At 53.9% G+C, this 11,986-nt stretch overlaps 1 protein-coding gene across 1 annotated transcript; it reads right to left on the bottom strand.

The window, feature by feature from the left end:
* Positions 1-1,050: 1,050 nt before the first annotated feature.
* Positions 1,051-11,461, bottom strand: SOX10 (SRY-box transcription factor 10). The gene is made up of 4 exons (XM_009902496.2): positions 11,389-11,461; positions 9,746-10,204; positions 3,870-4,135; positions 1,051-3,490 (listed from the first exon to the last, which is right to left on the bottom strand). The coding sequence occupies exons 2-4, from the start codon at positions 10,153-10,155 to the stop codon at positions 2,775-2,777; spliced, it is 1,392 nt and encodes a 463-aa protein (XP_009900798.2). The 5' UTR covers positions 10,156-10,204; positions 11,389-11,461; the 3' UTR covers positions 1,051-2,774.
* Between the last annotated feature and the right edge of the window lie 525 nt (positions 11,462-11,986).

The following is an 11,986-nucleotide window of genomic DNA, read 5'->3' as shown; positions in this document are numbered from 1 at the left end:
CAATAGAGAATTGGTTTGGTTGGAGAAGGCCTCCAAGATCATCAAGTCCAGCCATCAGCCTAAGACTGCCATGGCCATTAAACCATGTCCTGGAGTGCCATGTGTTTCCTGAACACCTGACTGCTTCCAAAATACACAAGTGTGTGTGTGTGGGGAAGCTTTATTTTGAAGGTATACTGTCTGCCACCTGGTGATGAGGAACCAAGAGAAGAAACCCCACTCCCCTGTTCTGGAGAGCACTAGCAATTGCACTAGGAAGTTACTGGATGAAGCACATGCTGAACAGTGCTCTTCTTAATTGCATGTGCTCAGTCTTAGCTGAAGAACAGAAGTCAGGGTGACTGCATTTCTCCCTGAAGGAATGACTGCAGCTGGGGTATGAGCAGAAGATGTTTCATCTCCATGAAGGAGTCTGGTAAGCCCATCAGAGTTCCACCTGTGTGCTGCTAGAATCATAGAATTGTCAGGGTTGGAAGGGACCACAAGGATCATCTAGTTCCACCCTCCCCTGCCATGGGCAGGGACACCTCACACTAGGTCAGGTTGCTCAGAGCCACATCCAGCCTGGCCTTAAAAACCTCCAGGGATGGAGCTTCTGCCACCTCCCTGGGCAACCTGTTCCAATGTCTCACCACCCTCATGGGGAAGAATTTGAGTCTGAATCTACCCATTTCTTGGCTTTGTTCCATTCCCCCTAGTCCTCTCACTCCCTGACACCCTAAAAGGTTCCTTCCCAGCTTTCTTGTAGGCCCCCTTTAAGATACTGTAAGGCCACAATAAAGTCTCCTCAGAGCCTTCTCTTCTCCAGACTGAACAGCCTCAACTCTCCATAGGAGAGTCTGTCTCCATAGGAGAGGTGCTCCAGCCCTCTGATCATCCTTGTGGCCCTTCTCTGGACATGTTCTTCATGGCAGGCAGAGGAAGGCCGTGCACCAAATCCATGTAGTTGGTTGTGTGACCCAGCATAAACTTACTGGGGAAGAAAACAGGCTTGCAGGAAAAAAGGGCAAAAAGCCCAGACACATTAAAATGAAACTTTTAAGTTTATTATTCCATATGTTTAATGCAGAGTTAATGGTGCTAGGACAGCATAGAGACCAGGGAAGGGGAGGTGGGTGAGGAAGGTGCTACCTGCATAAATAAGGGGACAGGGCTGGAAGAGGTTACATGCGTACGAGGAGCAAACATTCTACATCTTCTCAGGCACCACAAGTATAAGTCATCCATAGCTAAGGGAGGCAGGAAGGGCATCTGACAGTCCTATCAGCAGAGGGATACAGTCCACGTTGGGTCAAAGTATTTTGTCTTTCTAGACTGCAATATCCATCAGAAGGTCCCACGACACGTGTCTGCCATCAACTGCCAGGAGTCATCTTTTCCTGCAGTAACTTTTGTGCCAGCTCACTCCCTGGCGTGACAAACCACCCCAGTCCTGGAGGTGACAAAGGAGAAATAAGTAGTCCTGGGTGCTGAGCTGAAAACAGGAGGTTGCTCAGAACTGTGAGAGCTGGTCAGTTCCAGTTGGAAGCCCTAACAGGAAAACACATTTCCTTACACCTAAACAGGCTTCTTTTCTTTATGCTCGTCCATGGTCAGGTGTGGAGCTCCCTTGCTCAAAGCCACAGGAGTGTCTTTCCATCCTCAGTGCAGGCAGGAGGGAGGTGTTGGCTGACTGGAAGATGTGATGAATAAACAGGTGGGGGTGCACATGCCATCAGCCTGAGCACGGAGTGGGGCTTCAAAGAGCGTATTGGAATCAGATCAGCGTCTTGGCAAGTGCGTAGAAGCTTTCTTGGTGCCTCTTCATTTTGGGCAAGCACAGTCAGACATGGAAGAGGAGCAAGTGTGCTCAGAAGTTGTTTGGGATACTGAAGAGATTAGGAAAGACTGAGATGCCAGAAATGCCAGACATAAATGAACAATACAGGATAATCATAAGAAAGGAGGATTCACCCACAGCACCTTAATGATTCGCTGGTCCTTCCCCACCTCTCCTGCACCTCCACACATGAGCATGCACACACAGAGAGGCTGTGATATGAGTAACACTAAGACCAGCAATGCAGTTCTTGAGTCTTAGGTGGTCAGGCAAACCTGAAATCTCCATGCAGGAAGGAGGGTGAGATTAAACAGAGAGAAGGGGTGGAGAGAAGAGACAGGGACAAAAGCTGGGAGGCAGCTGTTGAAATCAGCAGGAAAGCAAGCATAGGTTGGTCTTCCAATGGGGTTCAAGATTCATGCATGTGTGAATCTTAGGCAGGACTGCTGCATGACACTGATGGCAAGGAAGCCAGCCCTGCCATCCCCACTCCCATAACCTGTTCAGCAAGGCTGAGCAGCTGCCCTTCACCCGCAGCAGGTGACAAGGCGTCGGCCGCTGTGGCCCGTTGGGAACACTTGCTAACTCCCTGGAGCAGTCTGGAGGGGGGGGAAGGAAAGGACAGTCTCTATCATTGTACAGTCCAGGGTTTGCACAATGAAACCCACCATGAACCAGTCACTCCATTTGTAGAATCCTCCTCATCTAGAAGGCCAGTAAAGTGTCACAAGCCAGTCGTGTGGCCTGCGTGAAATCGGTAAAGGGCGAAAGGACAAAGAAACCTTCCTTTAGGCGGGTGAGCCAGCGACAGCCGGGGGCGGGAAAGGCATCTCTCTGCACTCAGTGGGTTTGGTGGCTGTGTGGCACTGAGTGACCTCGGAGTTCAGAGGCTCTTCTGCCTGTGCTGATGCTTCAGAGCCTTTCCATCGCTGCTTTGGTCACCGTTCCTCGTTCTCTATGGTCTGGAGAGAGTTGTGTACACAGGCTGTTCCCAATGTGTAGGACTATGAGACTGTGGCACAGAAGGCGCGGGGTCAGAGATGGCAGTGTAAAGGGGACGTTGGGAAGGTCCCATATAGGAGAAGGCAGAGTAGAGGCCGGAGGCTTGGGTGGAATGGCTGTAGTAGGGTCCCGAAGGCTGATGGTCCGGGTAGTCGAACTGTGGCCTGGAGATGGAGGGGAAGGCTGAACCGTAGTGGGGAAGACTCAGGGATGTGTAAGCTATCTGGGAGGTGGAGGGCTGGTCAGTGTAATGACCTCCGGGGGCAGACCCCTCTGTTTTCACCTGAGCCTTGGAGTCCACCACTGAGGAGGTGGCAGTGGACAAGGAGACTCCATGCTGCTTGGAGATCCAGGCAGAGTGTCCACTGGCTGCAGCCAGGGCGCTCCCAAGGCCGTAGCCAGCAGCCGCCGCTGCTGCGTAGCCCCCAACATGGCCCGGGTGGCCGGCGTGTCCGTTGGGTGGCAGATACTGGTCGAATTCGTTGACATCGAAGGTCTCCATGTTGGACATCACTTCATGGCTGATCTCCCCAATGTCCACATTGCCAAAGTCAATGTGTGGCTTTCCCCCTTCCCCCAGGGAACGCCCTTCGCGTTTGGAGTCGGCTTTGCCTGCCTGCAGCTCGGTCTTGGGGGTGGTAGGAGGCGTGGGGGGCCCGTGGCTCTGACCTGCGGTGTGAAAAACATTTTGAGGAGGAAAGAGAGAGAAGAGGTGAGATACTGCTTTATGCCTGGCTTTGTACACAGCCCAGCTCTGTTCCTCCCAGTATGCCAGCAACCGTCCAGCTGGAGGCTTCAGTGGAGGGAGAGAGAAACAGCCGGTGAAAACCAAACCTTTCTATATCATCCTGTGGAAGAAGAGGGAGGGAGCAACAATACCTTGCCTGAGCAGAGGAGTGCAAGAGCCCTTGAAAGCTAGGCATGTCCCTGTACTACTGATCCTGGCAGAGTTTGCTGGGTCACAAGCAAGGTGTGAGCCACTTCACTAAGGCTTTCACTCTGAGTTGTCTGTAACGTGTCAGTAAGTTCACAGAGACCTGAGACTCACCTGAAGAGTGTTCTGGATGACCATCAGACATTGGTGACCCTTCTCCGGGATGCCTGTGATCCAGGTGGGTGTTCTTGTAGTGTGCCTGGATGGCAGCAGCCCCTCCAGCCTCTCCCTCCACCTGACCTTCTCCCTCTCCCTGCGTGGCCTTGCCGTTTTTCCGCCGGCGGGGCTGGTACTTGTAGTCAGGGTGGTCCTTCTTGTGCTGCATCCTCAGCCGCTCCGCCTCCTCGATGAAGGGCCGCTTGTCGCTTTCGTTTAACAGCCTGCAGAGGCCAAGGTGGGAAAGAAGAGAGGAGGAGAAGGAATGGGGCAGGTGTGTCACAACCCCCCACACCTATACACAGCGTCACGGGACGCAGCGTGTAAATCCAGGTGTCGGGGTGGTGCCCCATTGAAGGTATGTCCCAGGACAACAGGGAGAGCTTGGAAGTGTTTCAGTGAAGACATCAGTGTTTGCCTTCTCCTGCTTAATTCTGGAGCCCTGAAACTGGTTGGTGTGGGTGCTGGGTTCCCCTCTCCCAGGTTCATGATGCTTCTCACATCAGTAAGTTCAACAGCCTCTCTTATGTTGCCCAAAGGCTGAGCACAGCCTTTCACAGCCGTGGACAAGCTGGTTTCAAAGTCTCTGGGCAAATTAAGGGCAGTTGGGATCATCCTTTGGGCTAAGGCAGTGTTGCACACCCTTGCTACCTGTAGTGCTGCCTCACATGTCTCTTACTCTTCCCCAGACTGCATGTAATCCAGTTGAACCTCCCACCTCTCCATAGGCTCTAAGTTTGAGGGTCTCCTGAGCACAAATGGCAGCAATCAGTGTCGGCTCCACAGTACCCACATTGCCACATGGGGCTCACTGGGACTTCAAGCACCTTGCAATATCCTAAGGGAATTAAAGACCATTTCAAAGGCAGGGAAACAGGGTATCCTGCTGTTCCTGGAGCTGCTGCTCACCTTAGACATGAGTAATGCAAAAGGCTGAAATACAAAGGACCATCCCTTCTTGAACTCAGGTGACCAGTTGTTTAAAATCTGGCTGCTACAGTGTAGAAAGAGGTGAGCTTTGGTCTCTGGATGAAAGGCTCTGCAGAAATGTAAGGACCTTCTGTGTGTTCCTGCCAGATCATGGGCTGCTCTAGTTAAGATGGACTCGCTGAGGAAGTGGTGAAATGTGCAGTTAGGATGGCTCAGAGCACTTGAGGATAAGATCAACCTCAGTGCTTGAGCCTTCAGCAGTGTCTCAGCTGGAAGCATGTTGGTTTTCATTCTATGATTTTTCCCCTCAAATATTCTTGTGACTGGAGGTCATCTTACTTCCAACCAGGAAACAGTGCTCCCAGAAGGGACCAGTCTTCCCTTAACTTGCAGCTCTTACAGCCAATAGAAATTGCAGGCCTCCCAAAGGGCAAAAACCACTCAGATGTTGACACCTTTTTCTCCCCAGCAAAAGGACTACCTGGGCACGGAGCTGTGCCGGAACCTTGATAGCCCTGAAGCCCTGAGCCCTAAAATGTGACCATTTCTGTTGAGATGTAGGCACTAAGGAAGAAACAAGGGGCTGAAAAACTGAAGACAGAGGAGGCATGGCTTGAGCACACAGATAAATCTAGCAGGGGAACAAAGGGGTCACCAGCAAGTAATGGGTTGGTTCCTGAGCATGTCTGTTTCCCCTGGTCCTTGTGCATCCCCTCTGCTGACAGCCAGAAGGTGTGTGGCACGGGCTGGAACCCGCTGCAGTGTTGACCTGGGTTCACTCCAGGCAGCCTGAGCAGGTCGCGGCCACACACCGCATTCCTCCACTGCCTTAATCTCGGAGATTAAAGCAACTGAGCAACCATGAATCCAACACCAGCTTTCCTGTCTCACTCCTGCCACCACACACCATGCTTACAAGTCCTGGAGGGCTCTAATCTCTCCGCCTGCACTGCTCCAGACAACCCTCCGAGGGGATATCATGGCTGATCCTCATAGGCATCGTGGCCTGGGAGGTGATCTTGCCTTGGCAAAACCTTCATCCTTGGGAGATGAAGAACAGAGGCAATCCCTGCAAGCCTTGCAACCTGGGACACTTCACTGCAGCTCAGCCATGCTCCAGCTCCCAGCCTGCACTTGCATTTGCAGGCCAGGTAGTGCTAAAGCTAATAAGATGCTGTGGTTGGGAATGGAAAGTCTCTTGATATGTGGACACCTTTTGGAGTGAGAGGGCTGTAGGCTGCACAGCCAGCTTTGACCTGCAGGGCGACTTCAGAGCAAAGCCTCCTACAGAGACCAAAGCTCAGCCTCACAGATTTCATTTCATGGATAGCAAGAACCAGAGCTGCTCAAGGCTGTGCAGGAGTCAGATCCCTGCCTTCCAAGCTATGCCTGAGTACCTCACCTCTCCCCTTGACAGCAGCCCGTGGGCAGTGCCTCTAGCAGGACAATGCCAAGTCCACTCCCCATGTCTTTGCCTTCTCCTTTCCAAGGCTGCCTGCTCGCTCTTCCCTCCCACTGGGATCAGAGCTCAAATCGGCTTTAGCAAAGTGAAACTGGTGCGAGCAGGCAAAGGCCAGGAGATTTGGGGGGATTTGGATTTCACTTGCTTCCTGCCCTCCCCCTCCTGCCCCCTACTCCCCCCCAGGCCACAATGCAAAGGAATCTCGCACGAGCAGAGAAGTTATGGATCATAGAGCAAAGCCCTTCATGGGGCTTAACTAAGCCCTCTCTACCCTCCCTGACACCAAGCTGAGGGGAGAGGGGCAAGCAGCCAGCGCCCTGCTCTGGGAGGAGAAAGAAAGGCCAAAATCTTTCTGCCTGCCTCTTGCAGCCTCTCCTTCTGCCATCTGGCATTGCACCATACTGTGTGCCAGGCAACTGGGCTTGGTGGCCAGAGGCCTGACCCTGTGGTGGGACTCAGCTGCCGATGAGTCAGTGCGGTGGTGGAGTTGGGCATCAGGGCTGATGTAAGGCAGGGGTTGGCGAGGAGCAGAAAGCAGCTTCGGGGGGGGAGGTTCTTCTACACGTCCACATCTCCAGATTTTATGGGCATGATCCTGTTCCCTGGGTACTGCCACCCCCTTCTGAAGATCCCTCCATCAGATCCTCTCACTCTTCCTTACTAAGCCTTCCTCCCCTTCCCGTGCTTCCCTTGTGCTCAGCCCCGGAGGTGGTGCTGGCTGGCGTTCTGGCCAAGACTCATGCCGACATTTTCAGCAGCCAGCCTCCATTTGAGAGCAGCTCCCTGCCCCACCCCAGGCAATGAAAGCAGCCAGGGCGAGATTGCATGACTGCCAAGCACAGAAACCTTCATTTCTTCTTTTTCAGTACTTCGGGTTCATTGACTGCACACCTCATGCACCCTAAATGGCTGCAGGCTGGGGAGGTGGTGGGGCCATAAGCTCCCCCAGTCCTGCCTCTGGGGCCAGGTAGCGAGGCCACTGGAGCATGTCCTACAGCCCCTCCCAGTGAGGGCTGGGGGTCTGTGGAGGACATGGTGATGGCTCAGATCTGGAGCAAACACTGGACCATTGCAGGCTATTGCAGCCCATTTTGCAGAGGAGCACAGCACTGAGGTTGTTGCTCCATCTGCTAGCTGCCTTTCAAGATGATTTCCCAGCTTCTATCATACTCACTCAGCACCAACCCCTGAGGATGTGGTTGGTTTAATGCTTGTCTGCAAGAAGCCCCCCTGCTCACCAGCACTTGCCTGTCTGCCTGACATGCCTTTACCTGTATAAGCTCAGAGCAGCCCAGGTGGAAATAAGTCACCCACATTTTCCAGAGGGACCAGTAATGTAGGCTGTAGAGTCTGTGTGGGGATACAGGTCCCTTTGCAGGGACCCTTCTCAGATGTTTGAGACAAAACCACACAGAGCAGCACCTGGCTGCTCACAGTAGTACCAGCACATAGGAGATACATGTTTGGGATAGAACAGATGAGGGCAGTGGGAACGTCAGTGGAGGAAGGTCCAACTATACCACAGCTGGAAAGCAAGGCTCAGGGCTACTATCCTGGTAATCTCTGGGCCACCTTTTCTGAAGTTTTGTGGCCTGATATTCCCCCTCCAGCCTCACAGAAAGACACACACAGGCCAGACACCAGCCTCATCCATAACCCAGCTTGCTCTGCTGTATGGTCCCCACTGGGGCTGACACAACCTTGGAGAGCCACAGCCTGCACTAGGGGCACGCAGGAGAAGCATTCAAGCAAAGCAGTCAGGTGGCAAAGCCAGCAGCACTCGGCAACCCCACAAGTTTCTCTGCCTGATCCACACTCCCTGACCACCCTAAGAATCATCCAGAGACCTTGCCCATTACCCAGAGGCAGTGTCCCCTGTGGCCAGTGGTGGCAGCCATGCCCTGGGAGCCGGGAGGTAGCCGGGTGCATGAATGTGGCCGGGGCTGTGTCTCCCTGTGCTCTGAGTGCAGTATCTGGGGAGGGTCCCACTGCTCTGCCGTATTTTTGAGGGAAATGCAGTGTCTGGAGGGAGGCTGTTGCTCTAAAACCCGCCAATGTTTTGCACTAAAGGAATGAGGGTTTGAAGTAACACTTTGGGAACAAAAAAAGGTGGATTGGATTGTGCCCACATACACACCCCTTCCAGCATAGCTTCACAGTCCAGAGACTGGCATCAGAGCTCCAGGCAGGAGCAAGTGCCATGGTAAGAAGAAGGGAAGGCAGCAGGGAATAAAATGGGAAAGAGCATCGGATGAGACAGCATCAATCATGCCCTGCCTTTGCCTTCCCAAAGAAGTCCCCTTGCTGGGGTTACACTGTACAATGATGGGTAAGGGCAAACAGGCTGACACAGGGGGAGAAGCTAATGCCCAAGGGCTCCTTGCAAGAAAGGAAGTTTGTGTTGGTTAGTGCAAGGCAAGGAGAGGGGACAATGCTGGGGACTTGGGGCAGACTGTTTGTAAAGGATTGATTTAGTTATGGGCAGAGATCATCAGATGGGAAAGAAATGCCACAGCCAGCCTGACATGCTTGGCTTGGGCACCATAGCTCTCTGCACACCCGTGGGCCAGCTGCAGTCAATCAGTGGAGCCCATTGGTCTGCTGGACAAAGGAGGAGTGGGTTGGGGATGGCTTGTAAAGGACCTGGGGATCTACACAAAGCCAAAATGAAAATGGATGCAACAAACTGGTGAAGTCAGAAGAAGTGTGTGTGCTGGGGAGAAAGGAGAGCACCTCTCTGGGTGCAAAGGGAGGTGAGGGCTGGTTTGAACCAGTACGATGCAAAAGGGCCTGGTAAGGCTGGGGACTGTTGCAGGTCTGTTTTCTGCTAAGCCTCACTCCCTCTTTCTGTCAGGGTCTCTTGCTGTGTCTGCATGGCCTGCCACAACTGAGACTGTCCTGGGAAGGGCACAAGCAAGGCTCCCACTCCCTTCCCCTGATTTTCCTCCTCAGCTGTAACTTGTTTTCCCATTTGCTGTGTGGCACTGTGCAGAAAATAACTCCTGTTGGTGTTGGTGCCCGAGTTCAAACAGGTGTCCAGCAGCCATCAGTGAGTTAAGCTGAATGGCTCAGTGCAGTTCCTGCTAGTGCATAGAAGGGTGAGCCAAGAAAACATTTGCCATGGAAGGCAGGCGAGGACCAGGACAAGAGTGTCCTGGTTTGGAACAGCAGGGAAAGTTAGTGGGAAACATGTGGAAAGGGCTGCTGTCCAGGATGGAGGTGAGCTCTGCTGAGGAAGTCTTTGCTACATCCGACCAGCACTCTTGCCCCAGTCACCAACCATGCCTCATGCCAGAGGACTCCCGTCGAGGAAGGAAGTGCCCTGCAACGGACACCCCGTCCATCCCACTAAGTCTCCATCCTTCCACATGCCTGCACAGTCCTCTCCAGGATACCTCTGGACCATAGCCCTCACTGCCCCCCTCTACCCACATGCTCTTACCTCCAGAGCTTCCCCAAGGTCTTGCTGAGCTCAGCGTTGTGGAGGTGTGGGTACTGGTCAGCCAGTTTCCTCCGGGCAGCCTGTGCCCAGACCATGAAGGCGTTCATGGGCCGCTTGACGTGGGGCTTGCTCTTGTTACTTCCATTGACCCGGACTGGCATGGGTACCAGGGTCCAGTCATAGCCGCTCAGCACCTGGCTGACCGCCTCGCGAATGCACACGGGGAACTTGTCGTCGTCCGCCTCTGAGTCTTGCTGTTCCTTCTTCACCTTCCCCATCTCCCCGGTCCCAGAGCCGGCAAGGTGTGGAGAGTTGTCCGATGCCATAGAGGGTCCTGGTGAGAGGCAGTGGTGGTCTTCAGAGCCCACTGGGCTCATCTCCACCTCTGAAAGGTCTTGGTCGTCAGCCATGGTTGCTCTCAAGCCCTTTCTCTCCTCCTTCTTGGTGCCTTTCTTCTCACTGGGGAGGGAAGGGAGGAAGACAAAAACAAAGGAAAGAAAGGAAGGGAAAGAGGAAGGGGGAAAGAAAGAATTGGAGAAGCAACCACCAAATCTGAAGGGACTCCAAGGTCTCTGAAGAGCTGACCACGAGACAGGGGCTGCTCAATAAAAGCGCAAGCAAAGCAATTGCCGTGCACACCACAAAACCCGTGATTGATGGGGGTGGGGATGGGTCGGGGCCCCTGATTAATTGGGATATCATTCCCTATCTCTGCAATCATCTGGAGCTGGCATGTGTGGAGGAGCCTGCTACAAGAGGGATAAGGAAGGTTAGGGACCTGAATGGAGAGAGACATGGATCACCCCCTGCCTGGTGCAGCTCCCCACGGGGAGTGGGATGGGGAGAACAGCCACAAAACTTATGTGGGAATATGTCCTTTTGAGACTTGCAGTGAAATGCCACTGCAGTGCCCTGGAAGATGTGTGGGAGGGGGATCACCAATACCTTATCAATAAACCAGAAGTCACCCCTATCTTGGCTACCAGGGACACTAAGCGGGTGGTACCAGCAGGCAGGGAACCAGCCTGGGCCCTGGATCCACATCTGAAGACCCTGATGCCAGCTGTAGGGAAGTGCCTTTGCAGGAACATTGCCCCCCACCCTGGCATCCCTCACTCTCTTCTTGCAGCTCACAAACCAAACCAAGACATCCACACTGTCCCCACACACATGCCTGTCTGTGTGTAGTGTGCAGATACACGTTCATATTCGTGCATAAATACACACACAGATACAAACACGAGCCAAGTTTAAGATAAGCCAAGTCGTCAGGTGTCCTGCCCCACACGCTCCTCTTCTCTCCTGCCGGCAGTCACCTCTAAAAGTCCCTGCCACCGTGGAGCAGCTCCCTCCCCCCGCACTGGAGAAAGAAACACTCTAAAAATAAAGGCCTCCCTTTCCGTCCCCCATACAGAAATAAACAAAAAAGAAGTATGAAATTAGGGGGAGGGGGAGAAATGAAGAAAAGGAATTGCTCCTGCTTAACCGAGAAAGAGCCGGCGCAGGGCAGGGGCTGCCAGCCCTCCAGCCTCGGAGGGTGACAGGGACCCTAGCCGGCGAAATCAGAAAAAAAGTAGGAGAAAGCGGAGGGGAAATGTGCGAGAGGAGGCGTGCGTGTGAGGGAGCGCAGGTAGCGAACTTACATTGCTCGCCGCGGTGTCCGACAGGTCCTGCGAGGGCTCTGATTTGTATCCCAAGAGCCGCCCTCTCTCCCTCCCGGCCCCGGCGGTGTCAGGGCGCACGGCGCGGGGAGGCTCTCAGGCGAGTGCCATTCCTAGAGGGAGGCTTGGTTTTTACTAATACCCCGGCTGGATGTCTCTAGCTGGCTTTGCTACTTAGTACCGGGGGAGGGAAGGGTGGAAGGTGGAGCCAAGCACTCCTCGGAGGCAGAGTACGGTCGGTCAGGGACGGCGGGGAGGGGACGCAGGCAGCCCCCCACCTCAGCCACTGGCACAGTCCCCACTTTCCCCCGATGCTGGTTTCTTCATGAGAACCACTGGCATTAGGCTTCTCTCACCAGTGTGGCCACCACAGAAATGGTGCTGGAGGATTCAGCCCGGGGTGGGTTAGGGTGGCAGGGTGCTGGAAGGAGTCTGGGATGGTTTGGGGAGATGAGTGTGCATCCCAGGACTGGGATCTTTGTCCTCCCCGCTGCTAGCACAGTAACTCCTGCAGGGCCTAGTGCCCCCCATGTGCCAAATGAGTCCCCAGTTCCCATTACAGAGTCTCATGGGGACCCTG

This window comes from Dryobates pubescens, chromosome 15, assembly GCF_014839835.1.
Source record: "Dryobates pubescens isolate bDryPub1 chromosome 15, bDryPub1.pri, whole genome shotgun sequence".
Classification (NCBI taxonomy): domain Eukaryota; kingdom Metazoa; phylum Chordata; class Aves; order Piciformes; family Picidae; genus Dryobates; species Dryobates pubescens.
The sequence above is the reverse complement of the archived record's forward strand: the minus strand, read 5'-3'. Positions and strand labels throughout refer to the sequence as shown.

Bases quoted from the DNA above. Each gene is read 5' to 3' on its own strand.
- SOX10 (XM_009902496.2), bottom strand. From the start codon at position 10,155: ATGGCTGACGACCAAGACCTTTCAGAGGTGGAGATGAGCCCAGTGGGC. The intron at 4,136-9,745 runs GTAAGAGCATGT...TGGCCTCTGCAG, and splicing joins ACCTTGGGGAAGCTCTGGAG to GCTGTTAAACGAAAGCGACA. The intron at 3,491-3,869 runs GTGAGTCTCAGG...TTCACACCGCAG, and splicing joins TCATCCAGAACACTCTTCAG to GTCAGAGCCACGGGCCCCCC.